The sequence below is a fragment of the Parasteatoda tepidariorum genome, chromosome 1 (genome assembly GCF_982258835.1).
Source record: "Parasteatoda tepidariorum strain Cologne lab strain chromosome 1, Ptep-v5.0, whole genome shotgun sequence".
NCBI classification, from domain to species: domain Eukaryota; kingdom Metazoa; phylum Arthropoda; class Arachnida; order Araneae; family Theridiidae; genus Parasteatoda; species Parasteatoda tepidariorum.
The window spans coordinates 37,410,213-37,431,934 of record NC_141755.1 but is presented as its reverse complement, the minus strand read 5'-3'; the positions used below and the strand labels follow the sequence as shown (position 1 = coordinate 37,431,934).

General features: G+C 29.3%; 1 protein-coding gene and 1 long non-coding RNA gene across 3 annotated transcripts in view; one reads left to right on the top strand and one right to left on the bottom strand.

The window, feature by feature from the left end:
- Positions 1 to 1,611: 1,611 nt before the first annotated feature.
- On the bottom strand, positions 1,612 to 6,061 carry LOC147816388 (uncharacterized). Its single transcript, XR_015433282.1, has 3 exons — positions 5,812 to 6,061; positions 3,466 to 3,607; positions 1,612 to 1,794 (listed from the first exon to the last, which is right to left on the bottom strand). It is a non-coding gene; the product is annotated as an uncharacterized LOC147816388 (long non-coding RNA).
- Positions 6,062 to 13,073: 7,012 nt separating this feature from the next.
- Positions 13,074 to 21,722, top strand: part of LOC107442766 (ferric reductase SjCytb561) — a 31,481-nt gene continuing 22,832 nt past the window's right edge. Inside the window, exon 1 of one of the 2 annotated variants that reach the window (XM_087161886.1) lies at positions 13,074 to 13,359. In XM_087161886.1, coding sequence (XP_087018012.1) covers positions 13,344 to 13,359 — 16 coding nt within the window. In that variant the 5' untranslated portion in view covers positions 13,074 to 13,343. The remainder of the gene's footprint in view (positions 13,360 to 21,722) is intronic. The other variant, XM_087161902.1, reaches the window with a different exon arrangement.

Below are 21,722 nucleotides of genomic sequence, written 5' to 3'. Positions count from 1 at the left end.
ATGATCAGTCTTCTCAGATTAAACATTACAACCCGTTTAACAAAATCAATCACTAATTGAAATCCGAAACAAAGCTTTCAAATTCAATATGGTATAAGGTAAGGTGGAATTTATCCCGATCCCCCCAAATGTGGGTATGCGGGAAATGGAGTGTATGGACTCGTCGCCGCGAAAGAGAGGAGCAACAGGCACATGCGCCAGCCGAGGCACCCGGCGAAGCCCCCCCCCCCCGTGCCATCTAATTAAAAAACACAAAAATATTACAAAACAATTGATGGCAACAGGCCATGAACAGAAAACTTATTACACAGTTTGAACAAAAGAATAAGAATTAACAATAAAAGGGCATAAAAGTATTACTGGGTGGTTGGATTAGGTCAACGGACCCTTATTAACAGGTCAACAGATCCTTATACAAACCAACCCTTTACAACTCCAAAAAGGGACCCGAATGAGTATTAGGCTGACAGAACACAGGAATTCAACCTTGATTTGAAACAAATAAAATCCAGGCACGTGCCCATGTTACAAACGGGTAAATACAAATGTTGCTCGGACCCCTACTTCTGAGCTGGGACTGACCAAAAGCGTGATGCAGATGTTTAAAAGGTAAAACCGTAAAAGGATTAACGAAGACAACCCAAGTAGCACAATTCACAAAAACGATATCGTAAAAACTTAGCTTTGAACATTGTACAATATCGTAACGAAATATTGTACTATATAAAAACGGACCCCTTTTATAACGTATATTCAATATTGTAAAAACGTTGGGGAACGTCGATCGACATCTCTCTGCATTTACAAACGTTGTACTATGCCGCCCGACATCGTCAACACGATATTCAAAAAACAAATGCTGCGGAATGCCGACTATCGCCAAAATTACGTTATTTTAGAAAATAAAAATTAGTTTTTGAAATTATTCATGCCTGCTTGTAACCTGGAAAAAGCTGATAACAAAACCGTTCTAGCTTGTTTAAAATTAAATTATTTGTTATTACCAAATTTTATAGAATTTTAAAATCTGCAGCTTAGTTATTAATATTTAATAAGTTTCGGTAGGCAGGTATATTTTATTATTATTCTAGAAAATAAACTAGAAAGTAAATAGTTTTGTTAAGATATTTTTTCTCTTTTTCAGGGTACAAGCAGTCATTTATACTGTGAAATAATTTTAATATTTTAAGTGATTTGTGCAATAATTTTTACAGCATCTATATTTTACTATGTAGATTAAAATTACAATATGTTTAATTTAAAACTATAAACCTTTTGCTGTGACGTTTTAGTATTATATAATCTGTATTTTACTAAAATAGTATGCATGGAAAACAAAATTCCTTATCTTCACAGCATCATGTTCGATTTTAAGAAATCTGATTAAAAAGATAAAAAAAAAAAGCAATATTTACACTGATGTTGTCATAATAAAATAACAGGAGTCACTTCCTCAGATTTCTGATTTAAAAAAGGGTAAGCATGGTAGAATAAGCTGCGATTTATTTACTTATAGCCTTTGTCCATTAAAGTGTAGCCAAAATATCTATTAGGGCATGAACGGTTGTCAAATGAGTAAATGAAATATAATTTTTATTAAACAGTAAAGAATAATATACTAATTTCTATAATTTATTGTTTTCTTTAATACAACCAATTGTTTCTAAAACAAAACTGCGTCAGTAGAGGCAAACTTAGTCTTCCTGCCTTCCCGGTCGTTGACGGTGGCAAGAACTTCAAATTTTTCAGCTTTTTCTAGTCTGCAAGTTTCTTTAAACAGTCTGAAGGTAGTAGCTGAAAAAAAATAACACATGAACTGTGGTTAATTTTAATATTTTTAAATTAAAAGACAAATAGTTATATTGAAAACATTACATGAACTAAAGTAGACATAAGTATAACTCAAGTACTACTAGCAGCGTTTATGCTAATCCCTAGGTTGATAATTCTTTTGTATACAATCAGAGCAGTTTTTATGTTTTCAGGAGCACTGGGCCTGTTTTTATATGGGAGCCCTTTACGAGTAAGTTTATAACATATGGAAAATATTATATTTTATAATATAATAGATGGGAAAAAAATTTCTTTGAATAATTTTTAAAAATTATTTGGTCACCTTTCGATGCCGGGTTCCAATCCCAGTATTGGCTGGGATAGGAACCCGGCTAGTCAATACAAATTCCACATCTAACATGTGCTTACCACAGTGCTGATTCAGATAGAGTGAAGTATTTTGTAAAGGTACCGCTAAGTGGTAATAAATTTGACTTGGACACAGATCCCTGTTCCTTAACTATTAAAACAAAGTTTCAATTAGCAAACCATAATTTTAATTAAAAAGTGAGATTTTTTTCTCTTGATCTTTAATAAGACAAAATAAATGCAACAGACTGTGTTTATAAATGTAGTCATTCATCAATAAATAAATATTTAATCTATATATTTTTATATTAAAATATTCATTTTTAATCTTATATCAAAATAAATAAGTTAAGCTAAAAAAAATTTAAAAAAATCTATGTACTTATTGATAATAGAAAATATGATAACGTCAAAGATAGTATAAACATATTATGAGAGAAAAAATTCCAGTTACCAGTTAATAACTCTACTGCCTCAAATAGACTTTGAAAGGGAAGAATGACACTATATCAGGAAAAAAACATCTGAATTCATCAGCCCCCCTTTTTTCCCTTCTATTTTTGACATATTAGGGTAATTTCCTTCTAATATAACCTCAAGCTTTAGAAATATACATTTTCCACTAATAAAATATAATGTAGATTTTAATTTCATGCTTTTTCAATCAAAAGGAAGAATTTAAATTAACATTATTTGAATTTTTTTTTGAAAAAAATCATATTTATTAATTACTTTCTACAGCTATGCAAGTCTATATTAAGACAGCATTAAATGTGTACTTTAATCTGTACACATTTAATGCTATCCAATCAATCTCAAGAATCAAAAAGATTGTTATAAATGTAATTTCAAATGTGTTGGAATTTAACACACACCAAGAAAGAAAGTAATTTCAATAACTAAAATTAATTAATGCAGCAATTTATTTAAAATAAATTTTAAAACTAAGAAAAGAAAACAATAAAGTATCAATAATTTAAAACACCGTTTAATTTTCAAAATCAATGATTTTTTTAAAAAAAAATCATTTGATTTAAATCATGTATTAAATTATGATTTAAATCAACAAAACCTGATGGCTAGTAGTTGAGAAAAGACGCCATGAAAAACATTACAAAACTTTAAGAGTGGCTAACTTTTGTACTTTGAAACATACAATGCTGTAAAATGTAAAAGTATTAGAGTTTAGAATACAAACTAAGCAAAATAAAACAGGAAGGACCAGGGTAATTAATTTAAGGAATAACTGATCCATTTCAGTGCAAGATAATGAAAAAGTAAAGTCTTATTACAAATTTTAAAATTCTATGTCTATAAAATTACCCAAGATGGCATTTGTAACAGCTGAGAGGCTTTCACTGTTTCCCTTTTCATTCTAATTTACAATACGTCATCGCCAATTCCAAGATGGTGCTGAAGTAAAAGAGCATAGATAGCCTTTACAGATGGTTTCAAAATAGCATATCTGAAAGAAGGAAAAAAAAAAATATATATATATATGCTTTTATAAACATTACAAAATGTATCTCATAATTTATCCTCAATTAAGACCATACAAGTAACACGGGCATGGGATTGCTGAAGGAAGGAATTATCTAAATTTTTCATTTTTATAATATATTATTTATGACTTCAGTCACTTTTCACTAAAACAGTTCTTGCATTAGTTCTTTACTTTGTATATGAGAAGCTTTCAAAGCAATTGCCTTTGAATAAATATATTAAACATTGCAGTATCAGATTGTATGTTTACAAATCCAATTATCACAAATTCTAAGAATAAATTGTGTGCGGAGAAATACCTATACCATCAAAACACTTATCACAGTCATATTTGACTTAAGAATCACATAAGTTAAAATATGATGCAAAGTTGGGACACATTCAGCTATGGATTGCTTTTCATTATGTACGGGGTATCTGCGACATTTAAGATTTTCAAATCCCTGACTTTCCATCAATAATTCCAAGAAGCTGTCATGACTTACCGAAGTTACTATTTTCTCCGACAAAATCAGAACAATAAATTTAAAAAGGCAATATAATAACATTAATTGAAATGATAGGTATACCCAAAGCTGTTATACTCTGAATCCCTGAGGCAGAATTTTTTCGAGCTATCTGCGACAAAACTCTCTAGCACTAATATCCTTCTGCAAGATACCTTTCATAATGATAAACATGTATGCTGCTAATTTAAAATAACAAAAGCTAATTTAAAAAAAAAAAAAAAAAAAAAACTACATATAACTTTTTTTAAATTGAATGTGTAATTTTGATTATAACATTACATGTAACATTTCTGCATTTTGTTGGGAGGCGGGGGACACAGAAATTATTTCCTTCACCTTTTGTAACTAATAATCACAATAAAAAAAAATTGCAAATCATTAAATACGAGGTAGTACTTGACAAAAAAAAAAAAAAAAAAGATTGACGAAAATTCACACGAATCGGTCGCCTCCAATGAGTGTTTCGTTTCTAGATTAGGCTGTTGTATAAAAATATCGTATAAAAAATATCAGATTTAAAAACTATGGAGAATTCAGCAGCAATAACTGATAAAATTCAACACAATTATTGACTTAGAAAGTAAATACTCAAATACAAGATTCCAAATTTTCAGGTTGTTTATTGGGATATTTAAAATCAACGTGAAAATCAACATCAATAACTGACGAAAATACAACAGAAAAAATACATCAATTTACGCTACTATCAGCGTATATTGAGCATGTCAAAAAGTTATTATTTAAAGGCATGATTAAAATATAACTGGTAAATTTCTGTCAAAAAATAAATAAAGGTAATTTTCGTCATTTTTCAAGTCTTTTAGACATTTTTTTAGTCCGAGAGGAGCAGACAAATTGTTATAGTGCACAGAACCAATAAAAGTAAACAAGATCTTTGGGAATATCAGAATTGAATAATGTGATATAATTTAATAGTTAACAAACTTGGACTAAAAAAAAAGAAGAAGAGGAAATTGGCGTAATTCTAGCAAATATATATACACATATCAAAACCCCGTCCGAAATTATTCATTACTTGATTAATGAGCTATTCGGTTTGGTAAGTAAGATGTAGACATATAAAATTTTCATGATTCAATTCTTATTTTTGTAATTTAAACATTACATATATATATATATTAATTTAATACATTAAACATAATAATAATTAAACATATATATATATATAGCTGCAAACTTGTACGGTTGAGAAAAAAACTTCTTACTAGCAGCAATATTAGAGATCTTATTAAATCTTCAGTAGACATATTAAATCAATCTAGTAGACATACTAAATCATCAATTTAAAATTTCGAAAAAAAAAACATTTCAATCTACCATGACAAATTAATAATTAAAAAATATGCAAATATGATCTATTTGTTAGCTTGCCTGGCTCTTAAATTTTTAATTAGTTTAAGTATTAAAAAATATTTTTCATCGAACGTACAAGTTGCAGATGTGAAAAAATATAAACATAAGCATGTCAGAAGGCTTAACACCTCCAAACATACTATAAAATTTCGCCACTGTTTGTGAATATGAGAATTGAATAATGTGATATAATTAAATAGTTAAGCAGTCTGGACATGAAAAAGGAGGAAATCAATGTAATTCTCGCAATAATATAATTATACATATTAAAAACAGAACATACCTGCCAAGATCAGAGAATTCGCTCACTTCAACAAGGTGCATTAATTCTCCTTCATCTTCAGCTGGTTTGAGTTTTCGGGCTCGCTAAATCGAAATCATTTTAATTCCACTTACATTATGCGCTAAGATATAAATCTTATGAGACGAAATTAGATTTAAATATAAGAAGACAAAGATAAATAAACGGCAGGTGTAGCGGAAACTGATAAACAGCATCTTAACGGGTTACGGTTCCGAGTGGTGAATATCACAGATTTCAGTATTTAAGTGAAAACGATCGATGCCGTGACAAAAACACGATTACAATATTGATATCAAATATTGTCCGTTTTTGTTCGGATATCTCTAAATTTATATTTTAAATTTATTTTTTGGAATTATAACAATTTGACGTCATTTTTTGTCTTTTAAATGATTAATTTTGATTTAAGAACACAATAAAGTTTTAAATGAAAATTTTACAAACAGATTTTTAATGTGAAATCGACGGGAATTGTACAATATCGTACACACAATTTCGGTTTTCGCCAATATTGACAATGTCGGTTGATGTAGACCAAAGCTGTTACAATATCCCTGTGCTACTTGGGAAATGTAAAATTGAAACAATCTAAAAAGAACAAGCTAAAAGGTAAATATAGCGCTAAAACCAGTATAGTTAAAACCGTGAGTTAAAACCAACTGGGTCAAAAGGGACCCAGTTGTAAATTTTACAGCGAAAATGATTAAAAACAAGACTGTATAAGAGTCGAGTTAAAAACATGGTGTATAACAAGATAAAATTTTAAACAGTAAGAGTGTGATAAATTAAGTAAAAATTAGGAATGCAGTATAAAACCCGAATTTTGACCGATGGTCCGCTAAAATCGTGCCGATGGTCCGCTAAAATGGTATAAGGTAAATCAGTTTTTAAAATTTGACTGACCTAGCTATTTTCCCTATTTTTAATCTGAAAGTGTTTCGAAACTTTTTATGTTACACGCGCGCACTCACATTCATTTTTATAGACTAGATAGATTCACATAGATTAGGCAGAGGTAAATAAAGTGAAGCAAAGAATTATTAGTCCCACCTTATTGTAAATTCATAATAAAATAATTCGGATGCTTGTGTTCTTTTTTCTTTCTGAAAATGGTTCTTATCTGGTTCTTCCACTAAGTATAGCGAAAATAAATTTTTCATTTTACTTAACGTTATATGTTGTAATCTTTGGTGGCCTTACGTTTTTGATGTAAGAAGAGCTCTTTGTTTGTAATTCATACCATGTCATTCATAATTACTTGTCATGTCATTCATAAACCATGTCATGTCATTCATAAGTCATACCATGTCATTCATAAACACTTAATTCCTAAGTATAGGTATTAAAACTGATTGGTGCAGTTTTAATAATTACCAAATATATCAATACTAGGAGGCTTCGCCCCCTGCTCGCTGGCGCTCGCCATCCCCCGGAACTGCTTTCGCAGTTCGTTTCGGATTGCTTCGCAATCCGATGCTCGCTTTGCTTGCTCATTGGATAAGTTCTTAACGTCTAGCTTTTGTATACTTTTTTGAACACTGAAGTTACGAAAACTTTTCACTGTAGAAAATTCTAAACCTGTGCATTTCAATATTAATTGGAAATTGTAAACAGTTCACATATTTTTCTTAATCACACTATTCTAAATTTCAGTTGTTGAGAAAAGTAACTGTTGTAAGTTTTGTTTTAAAGTCTTTCCCACCAGAGGGCTAAAACCATTTGTTGTAAAACAATATGAAATAGTACTGAAAGCCGGATGTAAAGCATCGGCTTCGATGAAGATAATTTTGTGAGAATTCACCCGATTAGACATATGATGCTCACTACGTACTTTTGCACGCCGAAGCCTATCAATTAAAACGTATTAGCGTTTTACATAATGTAGATTAGCCATATGATGATCACTACGTGCTCTTGCGTGCCGAAGCCTATCAATTAAAAATGAAAACTGTTGCCAACGCGAGAAAAGAAATATCATCGGTTTTATTGATACATACGTACGTATAAGCGTTTTATATAATATAGATAGATATTTTATGCCTATGTAAGTATATTTGGTACCTATTACATAATCCTTCAACATTTGAGTTTATACGTATTTGTCAGTGGTCGCCAACTAAAGCTGCATTAATTAAAAAAAAAATGGATCTTGATAAGGGTTTTGGAGCATGATCATTTTTCAACCTGACCTTTAATTTACTGTTAAAATAATTAAAAGTAGTGATGGAGAAAAGTTATTTTAATTCTAATTCATTAAAAAATATTAATACACTATCTTAGTTACCACTGGAAAAAAATACATTCTGAAACTACGGAAAACTTGTTGAAGAATTCTTATCAATACTAAATCACCAATTACCATAATACCAGTAGTACATATTACAGTCAGGAATACATTTGAATTAAGCGTCATCTGTGAATGGCGATATTTTAATGTTTTAAGCGAATTTCCCATTAATTTTTCTACCATGGGTTCGGCTTTTTAAACACATAGCTTATTTTATATTATTTCAATTAATACACATCATCAATAATAATTGAGCATTAGTGTCAATAATAATATGCAGATTTTTTAAGTTTATCCAGAGTGCTTTTCACCTTATTTTTGCTTTTTAGTACAGAAATTACTTTTTTTTTATTTCAATTAATGCATATTATCAACATTAATTAAGCACCATTGTCGTAAATGATAGTAAGACGACTTCTTTCGGTTCTTCTAGACAAATAAATACCTTTACTCCACTTCTTTTTCTTTCTAGTGCATAGTTTATTACTTTTATTAAGTATTGAGAATTGTGAAGTGCTACGAGCATTTATTTCTTTTATTTCAATATGCATATATTACTCTTATTAATTAAACATCATTGGCGTAATTAAGACTCATTAGCGTCGAGTTTTCATGTTTCTAGTAAACGAATTAGTACCACTTTTCTATTAATTTTCGCTTTTGAATACATAAATATTTTTTTTTTCTATAGCATTACCGTTGATTTCAAATAAGTATTTTTTTAGAAACATGTTTAAAAGAATTAATATAAATAAAATAAAATCGCGTAGCATCAGACAAAGTATAAATTTGATGACGAAAACCACGCGTACTCACCACGTAATGATCATTGAATTCATCTGACATAGTGAATATAAAATAATTAAATACTTGCAATAAACTACTTTTTGTTCAAACTGAGCTATATGCTAGCAATTATCACTGATTTTATCTTTAAAATATGTGTTAATTGAATCGTTAAATTTTGAAACAATGGCTAACGCCTAACCAATCAGAAAATTCCATTTCGTTTTTCGCTCATCCTGCAAGAACGATTTGTCGCAAAATGTTCTAAAGTTGACAGTGACCTTCCTCGTGCTTGAAACTATCTGTATGGCAAATTTCATCGCTTTCTCTCTGATGGTTTAGGAGTCTATAAAGGACATACATGCATTTTTATATACATACTAGGGGGCAAAGCCCCCTGTTCGCTACCGCTCACCAACCCCGATGATTGCTTCGCAATAGTTGTTTTTTCTTGCCAGAAAACAGTTTTTCTACTAAAATTAAAAATATTCACTTAACATCTATGTACTAAAAGGATTTCTGTTTACTTACGCTCTTGCGCCTCTACTTCCCACCTCTAAATATTACTATCTATTAGGATTATAAACATTTAAATCTCTTGGTGAACAGAAGTGTTTTTTTAATCATCATTTTTTTAAAATAACATTTATATTCTTAATACATTATATTGTTCAAACAAATTTGATGAGTTCACAACCATAATTTAAAATTTTCACTAATAATAGCAGTACTGAAAAATAACTTTAAATTAGGGATACAAAAATATTTAAAGAAAAACAATACCTTTACGACTTTTGTTAATTTTATGCTGATGACAACCTAAGCAATATGGAAATGAATGTGGGGAAACTGGATCCTACCACGTGATTTTCTGGCCACTAAAAATGCACCGACAACAATGGAAAACTGCGACACCATCATTAGAATTTTATATATAGTAAGAGATTTGCAGGAATGTCATTGTCACATGTCTGTTCATCTTATTTTTAAGAGAGTTGCGAATGGCAACGAGAGAAAAAAACAGGTAAAAAATATTAATAAAAATGGTTGCTCTGAAAAATGTCTTCTGATTATTTATCCTGCATTCCTGTCTGATTATTTATCCTGTAACTGGTGACCCGGACGTGATTTGAACACGCAACCTTCTGATGACAACACTACACTTTGCGCACAGATTACAAAATTATTGATTTAAAATTTAAAGAAAGAAAGTTAAGAATTCCGAAAAATATCAGTATTTGAAGTAATTCTTTTATACTGCGCAAGTGCAGAAAAAATTACAAAAAAATTATTTCATAATTTTGTAGTGAATTGCATTAATGAAAAATGTTTGATTTGTATATATATCCTAAGGATTTAAAAAGTTTCAAGTAATTTTCAAAGTAGTTTCTGTATTTTTTTAAGAGGAAGCTTAAAATGATAAGGGGTTTTCCACAAATTTCATTTTGTACAATTAAATCAGATACAATAAAAATGTGACCGGTATTGTGGGGGGGTCATCCCCCATAAAAGTATGTTTTCTTTTCCTATACTATAACATTTTGGTTTCTAAACGATTATTGTAAGGTATTATCATTCGCTATTAAATTTTTTCTTATTATACAAAACAACATTTGTGGAAAACCTCTGATTGTTTTGAGCTATCTCTTAAAAAATACAAAACCTTTTTAGAAAATTGAGTTTTAAATTTTGAAGAAAAAACTTTCTAAATTTTTAAGATGTTCCAACCGAACTTTTTCATTAATTTCTAAATACAATTCACTACAAAATTATGAAGAACTGCGCATACGCAATATTAGAAAACTACTTTAAATATTTATATCTTGAGCAATTTTTAACGAATTTTTTGAAATTTTTAAATCAATAAATTGGTAATTAATTTTAAATTGCACAAAATATTTTGCTTAATTTTATTGAATAAATACAAAGTCATAACGAGAAAAAAACAAGTATGGCAAAAAATAATTTTTCTTTCAAAAATTTTCCATATCTCTATAAATGTTTATTCTAGGTTTATGAAATTTTATGCAGCTATTTAAAATAGCAAATAAATTAATCGATATAAGTTACAAGCTTATTGCTTGATTTTTTGGCATAAAGATAATACTTGTATTTTTCCATAAGGATAATACTTGTATGTTGATAAAAAATACTTGTATTCATTCGTAATTTATTGTAGACCTCCTAAATCTCTGAATCTTGAATTTTATTGCTAAGTATGAAAAATAGCATGAACTAAATGTCTCTAAAGTTATAAAATAATCCTTTAAGTATTTATTGAGTGTGTGTACACCTTGTAAGTGTTTCTTCCATTATTGCAGGGTAGTGTAGGGTGTCTTGCAATGACCACACTTAATATACATTTTATAATTCATTTCAAGAATTAATCCTTTAAAATATACTGTGATAATATCCTTAGGTTACATATGGTGTTCCGTAATGACTACACTTAATATACATTTTATAATTCATCCACAAATAGGTAAAAATTTATTATTAGAGGCCTCTCTTATGTTTTTTCAGAAAACTGGAAAATGACTAATAAGTAAGATTTAAAATAATTATAAATAAGGATAGAAACAGTAAGAAAATGAAAGATTTTATGAGCAGTAAAAATTTCAAGGTACTAGTTCTGATACAAGAGGCACCCAATTCTGCATTCCAGCCGAAAATCAATAAATAAATGAATCATTTTAAAAAAAGTGTACACATATACAATAGGGGGCAAAAATTAATATTTAAACAGTAAAAATACCCTACTGAGACTGAATGAATTTTTAGTGAGTAAGGTGGAATAATAAACATCAAAACCAGTTTGGAGGCATGGTGAAACTTAGGGATTTTTCTAGTAATCATCTTTCAAATCATCAATGTTTCTTCCAACAATTAAATAGGATTTGATGTTTTCAGTCTTGTCTTCTTCTGTAGTGATTCGTTGGATTTCGAAATTCTTCTTTTTTCTGGCTTAAATATTAATTTGTGAAATTAATTTGCAAATTTTTTAGACATTATATTTATTACAAAATATTCATTACGAAAATATTAATCAAGTGCTCTCTTTTGTATTACTATATACTCTGTTCGGAACACCTTGTATATACCTATTTTATTTTAATTTACAACCGACGTTAATATTCCGACCCAATTCTGAGTTTACGACTATCGATATTCAACTCCGTAGCCTTTTAGTTTTGTACAAAACCCAGACGACAATAAAACTCCAGGATCCAAATTGGGCGTCGAGAAGGAATTTTAGATTGAACTAATCTCCACTTGCGTTACACGGAGAGAAAAACCACAAAAGCCTCTCCTGATTAGCCTGATGGCAAGGAGATTCGAGCCCATGATCTGTCAATCACTGAGAGCATTTTACGTCACAGGACTGTGGTCGTCACGAGCAGGGAGCCTCTCTATCAACCAGCCACCCTTGGGATTCGAACCGGGTTCACATCATTTGGAGGCGAGGCAAACCCTTATCTCATACATGATTTGTTCTTCAGAATTAGTTTGTATGATATTATTTTACTTACTATTAAAGTTAAGTGAGGCATTATTTTTTGGTTACATTTCATACGCCATTTTTATATAAACATAGATAATTTAATACATAGCTAATGGTCGGTGCGAGCCGTGAGCAGAATTTCAATCAACCAGCCATCACTGGGATTCGAACGTCAGTCACTCCATTGGGAGGTGAACGCTTTATCCCCTGAGTCACTACGGGTCTGCATATTTAGAAAAATTTAATTATTATAGTTAATTTTTTTAGCTGAATATTTAAATTCTCGAAAAATTTATTTTGAGCTTATACGTATACTTTGGCTATCTTTTTTCTCTTCATTATTAAGTTACACTTTTTCACACGTAACTTTTATTCACTATTATTTTCTTAACTATTTTAATTTGGGGCCTAAATATCACTGAATTAATTACCATATCCCCACAGTTGAATAAGAAATCTCCAGTTACTAAAATGAGACCTTATGAAGGACTTCTTTTTTCAAAAAAAAAAAAAAAAATGTCAATATAACTCATTGTTTCACAAACATTTACATCCTGTGAGTAAAACACCATGATATGTAACTTTTTGATTCGTAATAACTTCATGATAAAATTTAGATAAGATACCTTCACTATTATGAAGCAGAACTGTAGATAAATCCTTACCCTTTTTAGATAATTCATTCTCGTTCTTTTACTATAAAAATTAAAAATAGCTTTCTGCTGACAGATATCACATGATTCATATGACCGAAGAAAATCAAATCCTTTTTTTATCGACTAAAACACATGCTTAATTTTGCTCTCGTGGTTTTGCTGAAAATATTAAATTTTTGCCACCAATAAATTGGAGTTGTTACACCGCGGTTTAGCATGAGATAGTTCATTTTTAGATTCAAACAACAAGTACCAGCTGCAAGCCGAACCTGCCGCTACTATGGACACAAAAAACGGTAAATATACATTTTTGAATACTAACCCATAGTTTACAATTGAATTTATATCGGGTAGTTATACAACATCAACATAAATTTTACGCCTTATTACGGGAAAACAATTATGTGAAAGCGAAACGTTTTTTTTACATCCAAATTGAAAGCCAAATGCGTTACATTATAAAAAGTTTTAACGGTCACCAAGTTTTCAAAGCATTAAGTTAATAAAGAAAGTTATAACAAAACTTATTTACTTATTTAGAGCTATTAAATTATTGACCTTAATTAATTGATTTTATTTCATTAGTTACATTTTCATACAGTATAAAAAATTTAAATTTCTGAGACAATGCCATATTGGTAGCTTCAATACATCATTAATTTTATTAATTGGAGATGATCTTTTTGTCAACCTTTTTTCTTATCTCAAAAACATAGGTTTTTATTAATTTATCTAGTTTTTAAATTGCATTTTTATTGTTATTTACAAACTTAATTGTAGGTGCGATAATAACCATAACTGGCTCTTGCTCCAATAACTCTAAACTAAATAACTTCATTACTATCTTTTTCTATGTATGCGTAGTTTCATGAGTGTGAATTAAGTAATAAAAATTAAATTCCTCTAAGTTCAAATAAGGAATCATATGATGCATTCATGACGAAACTTGGTGATTTTCTTTGAGTTTCGTTTAATACACTGCTAATGAATTAGTATCAAGTATTTCGTAATGGGTGATCGCCGAAAATCGAACAAAATTTAAATAAACATTCATCTTCTTCTTTCAAGGCACTACAACCCATTACAGGCCAAGGCTGTCCCAAGTAGTCTTTGCTATTTGGTCTTATTCGCAGCAAGGCTCATCAAGTTTCCGTTATATGCTATATGAATGTCCTTCTCCACCGAGCCAAGCCACCAAGTTGGTGGTCTTCCTCGTTTTCTGTTTCCCATGAGATTATTAAAAGTGAGCTTTTTTATTATCAGATCGCAAACCGAATCAGATAGTGATCAGAAACATGATTTGTGTTATCACATCGGAATAGATGTCCGAGCCAGCCCAAGACTATTGCATTTTATGACTATATCAGGTTGCTTGTACTTTTGTAAATTTCAAAGTTTAACTAGGATCTTCAGTTATGGATTACACTCATGGATTACAACAAATATTTTTCTTAAGGTACTCCGTTTAAAGGTTTGTTATCATAAGAAACAACCATTTTATTGCTCCAGAACTCTGCACAATTTCGTGCTATTTGAAATAGATATCAATCGAAAATAACGGTATGCAGATAATTTCCATTTTCTGGAATCCAAGATCTACGCCTTTCCTATAAAGCAATGTATGCGTGGTCCAAGATCATACGATAAATGTTCTTGAACTCTTCTTCAGACAAATGGTTATTTATTTATAATACATTTTCCGCTCCAAATAAAGCAAATGCGGGTTTGTTCCATCAAAAAATATTCCACGAAGACTAGAAGAAGAATTTTCCCAAAGCTTAATCCTACACCTGGATCACTCCGTCAACAGTGCATACGTAAAGTATTCTCAGTGGTAGACGGATCATGGGTTAGAGCCCCCTTCCCGTCAGACTAACCGTGGGAGATTTTCGTGGTTTTCCTCATCATGAAACGCAAATGTGTGTCATTTCCATCAAAAAATCCTTCACAAAGACAATTTTCTCCCCAATTCTTGATTCAGGAATTTCCTTCAAATTACGAGTTGCGTTCAAAATTGCAATGCCATGGAGTTGAGCATTAATAGCAGTAAGCCTAAGTGAATCAGCTCTTCAATGCAATTTGTAAAATGAATTCAAATTATTAATCCACATGGCCAGGAACTGTGGTGTCATACGTTGAAAGGAACACGAAAAAGTAGCAGTGGGAGCTATTTCGAATTCAGAATATGAAACAAACGCCTCGTATGCAAACATACGGAGCTATATAGTTCATTGCCTTATTTAATATTAGGGATATGATGCCTGGTTCCACTCCCCACCTTGTTCTTATTCTAGTGATCTATTCGTATTGATTTCAGAAACATTCAGTACTAAAATAATTTAAAATTCTCTGATATTGCTTTTAAAAGCTTCTTTATTTTCAAATATTTAATTATTTTACTGAAGTCTTTATTAAAGTAAAACGTTTTATAAGAAGAAATTTCGTAATTATTCTCTATATTTTTCAAAAGAAATACATGAATGAATGAAAAAAAAACTAAGTAATTAATAATTACAATGCAATTTTTCTAAACCATACGCTTTAGCTTTAACAAAATTGCTCTCATGCAACTTAATCGATGTTTAGACTTCCAATTTAAAATAACAACTATTATACTTTATTATTATAACATCTCTCCCATTGAATAGGTATATATCAATATGGTTGCTACGCAAATTTCATGTAATAGAGTATTTGAATTTTGGCATCTATGAAACAAACTAAGCTAAATTCAACTTCTTTTGGAGGAAACGAGTCTATATTCAAATTGAAGGGCTTGCGAAAATATAGAGTTAAGCTAAATCTTTTTAAGTGTGACAGTTTTACATTATACTGTTCATCAGTATTGTTTCCAGAGGGATACCTTAAAAGTTTCATTGACACATAACACCACTAGATTACAAATTTTTGAGATTAAGATCTTGCTATTATCTTGTTTTTTTTGTGCATAATGTTTTTAAAGTAATTTCTAAGAAAAACAGGAACAAATTAAACGATGACAGCCATACTTTTAAAAGGTAATTTCGACGATAATTAATTAATCTTTAAAAATCTTAAAGTCTTTTTCAGAGGGAGGAATTGAAAAAACTGAATGTTTTCCCCATTCTAAAATGCCAGCTTATTTTTTTTTTTAAATTAAAAAAAAATTAACAAACAACTAATGTAAATTATATTGATATTGTTTTTTTAAACTTAATGAAGACTTCTCTTAATACACTTTTGATTAATATAGTCAAATGTTAATTTTATTTTTGTAAGAAATTACAAAAAAACACAATATGTGTCGCGAATACTTAATAAATGTACCATAATGCTAAGAATTTAATTTAAATAATAGTCAAAATAATAGTTATATGTAACAAATTTAACAAATGTAACTTATGTACAAACTTATATGTAACAAATTATGTGTAACAAATTTAATATTCGAAACTGTTTGGGGTAAATGGCTCGAATCGCCATGATAAAATATTAAAATTCGGGTCAACAACGCAAAAGTAAAGCCGTGTAAAAATATGAAATAATTAGTAAAATCGAAAAATTCTTCTTAAACTGAATACCTCAGGAAGAAATTAAAATAAAATAGTCATTCAAGTAAAATAATCATTTAAATAAAATAATCATGCAAATTTTAATTTAATGAAAAATTTAACAGTTGAGTAAACACTCAATGAACAATAAGTAGAAATTTGATACAAATATAAGAAAAATTGTATCATTTGACGAACTAAATAAATAAAAAAGAAATATTTCGGTATTATCTTGAGTAATATTCGTTTTAATGCATGAGATTTTTAAGAAATAAATTTGATACCATTTAACCTTTTGTCATTTTCGTAGTTTTTATCGCACTGGTTCACATTGGGTGATAAAGGTTGATACAGGATTTGTTTTTGCTTTTATTTAATTTGGAAAGTATTTTATTCCCTGGAAAGTATTTTATTTTAGTTTTACAGACCTTCAAACATTTAATAGACAAGGAAACGGTAAACTAATAATAAATTAAAATGTCTAAAGGCATGAGAACAATCTTATCATTTGATGTTGTTTAATAAATACTAAGTAATCTTCCGGTTATATTTTGTATAAGATTTGTTTTTAAATCAGCACGAGAAAACTAGATATCACCCTAACTAATTTTTTTTATCAATCAGATTCTCATGAACTATGAGTAAATTTTTATGATTCAAGTAGGTGACTATAAAGATGCTAATTTCTTAGTACAGACAATCTTTTAATTTACTGAATTAGATACTCTCTTTGAATAAACATTCTTCTTATTTTGGACGGATTTAGATTTTCGCCCTTTCAGTTTTTGAGAAATTAATGTTTAAAAGCCCGTTTTTTTTTTTTTTTTTTTTTTTTAAATTCTATTACTCAGGAGCTATTCGACCGATTTCGTTCAAATTTTGCATTTTTTTTTGTTTTAATACTACCTGGTTCAAAATTGTGGAAAAATTTATGCACTTAACGATTCAGAAATTTATGACCATTATCAGTTAAAGTAATAAAACAAATTATTAAAATTATATTTTTATGGAATTATCAATAAACAACTTTTATAATTGCGTGCAAAATATTTTTAATTCGCTTCATTAGTTCTAGAGATATAGCGAATTGCGTAAAAGGTGAAATTAGCGTTAAACACACCAAACTTTTACTGCTTTCTGGCAAACTATATGAACTATATTTTTTAGATTGCGGTTATATTTTGATGGTCAAAAACCCATACTTGTCGATAAAAAGGTTTGTACGGTAAAGGTGAGAAAGTACGGTTTCATGTCTGATTTTGCAACTTAAAATGTTACCAGACTAATTATCATATTTAAGGTCACCCATCTGAATCATTGAGATTTACTCTTAGTTCGTGAAAATCCGATCATTCAAACAAAAGTTATTCAAAATGTCTTTTTTATTTGTTTATTATTTTAAGTGTACTGTACGTGACTATCTAGAAATGAATTTGATACCATTTTAACCTTTTGTCCTCACAGTGATAACCATCACACACACTTTAAATTAACAATGTTTTACGTGCGGTAGTAAGGGTCGTTATCATTTATTTTAAAATTTTATTTATCGATGCTAAGAGTTAAATATATCGCTTATATTGTTACAACCAGTTTAAACTAACAAAATTGAATAGATTTATCACCTTAATTTTTCCTCTTTATTTAGGATGATTTTCATTTTCATCGATAACATTGATCTTATTTCCGTTTTGAAATTTTTTACTAAGAGTTATCTCTAGAATTGAAACAAAAGTCATGTGCTTTCTTATGATTTTATTACTACGTTGTACTTTTAAATTTTTTTTATTTCAAGGCGTAAAAATTAACCGAATGAAAATAGTAGCAATTAAATTAATGGTTTATTGATGTATAATCCATTATAATAACTTGTATTGTTTTTTTTCTGCCAGTCAATAAAAAGGCTAATATTTGTTTGCCTCTTAATTGGCTAATTTGATTTTCTTCAATTTCCATATTAAAAAAATTAGGGTCTCTTCTTATCTTTCTTTATTTTCTTCTTTTTTCTTTTAGCCGCGAGCATGATAATAAACAAGCATAAATAATAAATAATTAATCGAGAGTAGTTCGAAACATAATATTCCAGTGATTTGCATTATTTGCATTATAAACTGAACTTAAGTAATATAAGATAATATTTTATGAGACACAAAACGTTGTCTTGCTATAATTCTTTTATTCTTAAAATCTCAAAGACTCAACTTTTTGGTATAGCTCACATTAACCACACATAATTAATAATATATGTTGCTTGTTACATCTATAACGTTTAAAGAATTGAAAGCTAAAAGTAATTAGTCAGAGTTTATAACAACAATTTTATAATATTTTCTAATATTTAAAATGAAAATAGAGGGCCTCATGAGCTTGCTCTGCTTGTTCTTTGGATACTTTGGTATCTTAGTCTAGTTTTGTATGTATACTGATACTCTTTTTAAAATGAAATTCTTAAAAACTTGCTACATATACATCCCGTGAAACCTTTAATGTATAAACAATTGATTCAATCTTTAAGTATAATGCAGAAATGCCAACTTGCTGCGGACAACAAAGATATATTTTAAAGTGGTAGTTTATCAATTGTGATTCTTAAGTTTAATAAATCCAATTTAGTAGATTTTTATTCGCCACTATTTCTAAATAATTCGTTGGCTTATATAATTCACCACTTTATAGTACTTATGTCATGCTATACCTTTTAAAAAGCAAGCAAAAATAGTCAAATATTTTCAAAATTAACTTCTTAGTTATTTACCGTTTTTTTCAAAAATTATTTTGGTGTCTCCGAAGCAGTTGGCATCCCTGATAATGATCCGATTAATATACAGTTCATTGGTAATTCGACACTACGTTTGGAACAAACAACTCACAGAATTAACCTATATACACAATTATAATCTTCCATGTCTGGAAACACTTCTCTTTCAAGCTCTGTATTCTAATATAAACTCTTGAAATGTATCAAAATCAATGAAAAAGGTTAGAAAATAAAAGAAGCATTGCTCTTTATTACTTACCGTTGAGTCCGTTGATTGTTTCCATTCACCAATTTCTTCCATTAGTTTATGTATCCGTTTGAAATATCACTTGAGCGAAGCATTTTATTAACAGTTCATTCTTCTGAAGTAATAATTATTTTTCAAAAATCTACTCCAAACAAGCAAGTTAAATATTTTGATCGCAAACTTGAAAATTTTTCTGGTCGTTTCTTGTTTTTATGATAAAAATTTTAACATTAAAATAATAAAACTTAAAAAATATGTTGTATTTTTTCGATAAAAATACAAACAATGATATTTGAAATGCAATGTCTGAACTCTAGTCTTTCATAATATTAATCGCTAAATGTTAACAATTGAAAAAATATTTAATGGAAAAATGATAAAAATGTCTTCTTTATGGAATTGACTCATAACTTCTCAAAGAACTGTTTTTCAGTTCAACCCTCACTCGGTTTCTTTAAAAGCTCAAAAAAAGTTTCTTACAAAAAACAAACAATAAAATAGAATTTATTTTGTGATTTTCACGATTCTATGAATAATAATAATAAAAAAAGAATACTTCGCATATGTAAATGAGAATTGTTTGACTATATTCAGTTCGTCACGAAAGAGCAATAATTTTCTTGACATGATTGTAATGAAGTATTTTCCTTTGTGCCACGTCATCTACTGAAGTGTGTCACAAAATATTAAGATTTTTTTATGCATTATTTTCTCTAAAATGATGTTTCATACATATCCAAGTTCAATTATGCTATCCAAGAAATTTTTTTTTTGAAATCTATAAACATTTATTTATTAACATGCAATGTCTCTTTTATACTCGCATATGTTTTACAATATACTAAAATATTTGAAATTTTTAATCGATAAATTAATAAATGAAAACTGCACCAGACCTTAAACCTCGACAGTTTTTTTCAATGAATTTTTTTATAAACCAAATCATATTTTAAAAGTGTGGTGGACATACCTGATTAGAAACTTCATTTGCTTCAAAAATAAACAAATAGGAGATAACAGTCGATATATTTCAAGCGTTAAAAAAAGGCGCCCATTATCAAAACTTGCCAGACGTGAATGAGAAGAAGCAAAGGTGTATTTTGAAATATAAAACGTAAAGTTACCAACAAAAAATGAAAGAATTAAGGTTCGAGCGACAACTGGAAAAGCTTCAGTAGCTAACAGAAAAAAATATGAAAAACAGAGAAGGAAAAACCACAGGCACCGAGAGGGACAAATCAGGGTAAAACGCATTTCCACGCGCTATGGAGAGGTTTGAAATAATTCCAAACTGGTTCTCGTTTTTCAGCTTACAAGGACATGCTTTTGATGCTAATTTTCTTTACATTATAAATTAATCTTTTTGCTATAGTTTCAAAGATGTCATCCGCTTTGAGAGACAAACTCTTTCAGTGGTAGAAAAATTTATGTTAAAATATATGATTTATGCTTTTACGAATTTGATTTAAAAGTTATTTCCCCCAAAACTATAATCAGTTAAATAGGTTAAATGAAACGTCACTTAGTTTCAGTTATTTTTTGGGAGAGAGATTTTTTAAGTGCAGGCGTAATTGTGAATCGAGAAAAAGTGAAATGATTCTGCCTAATCGTGTGAATTAAATCGGAATTTATTTTATACTAGAAAGTGACGTAACGCGTGTATGGTCTCCTGCGATTGACTTTTGAATCGACAAATACCACGATTCATCTACGATGACGTCACTTGCAGGCATCCAATTGAATGAATAAAAGCGTTGTTATGCGTCTCCGGAGTAACTGTTGAGGAATATACCTTGCAAGTAACTGCGTAGAAAAACAATGAGCAAAACAGTTTTGGTCAATGAATTCAGATTTGGTTAAAACCAACCAATCACGTGGCATTGCTTGACACACAATTTACTTTATATTTACAAAAATACTTTAACTCTCACATGAAGCTATAAGGGCTACGTAACAGAGCATTATTCAAAAATTAAAAGTTTCATACACAGAACCCTCCTTAGTGCAGTGATAATTTAAATATCAGAATGTTAAAATAAAAATACATATAAAAAATATTGCTTTGAAATTTTTTAATGAAAGTAATTTTATTGCATTGCTGAATTCTCTTTTAACTAGTAAATT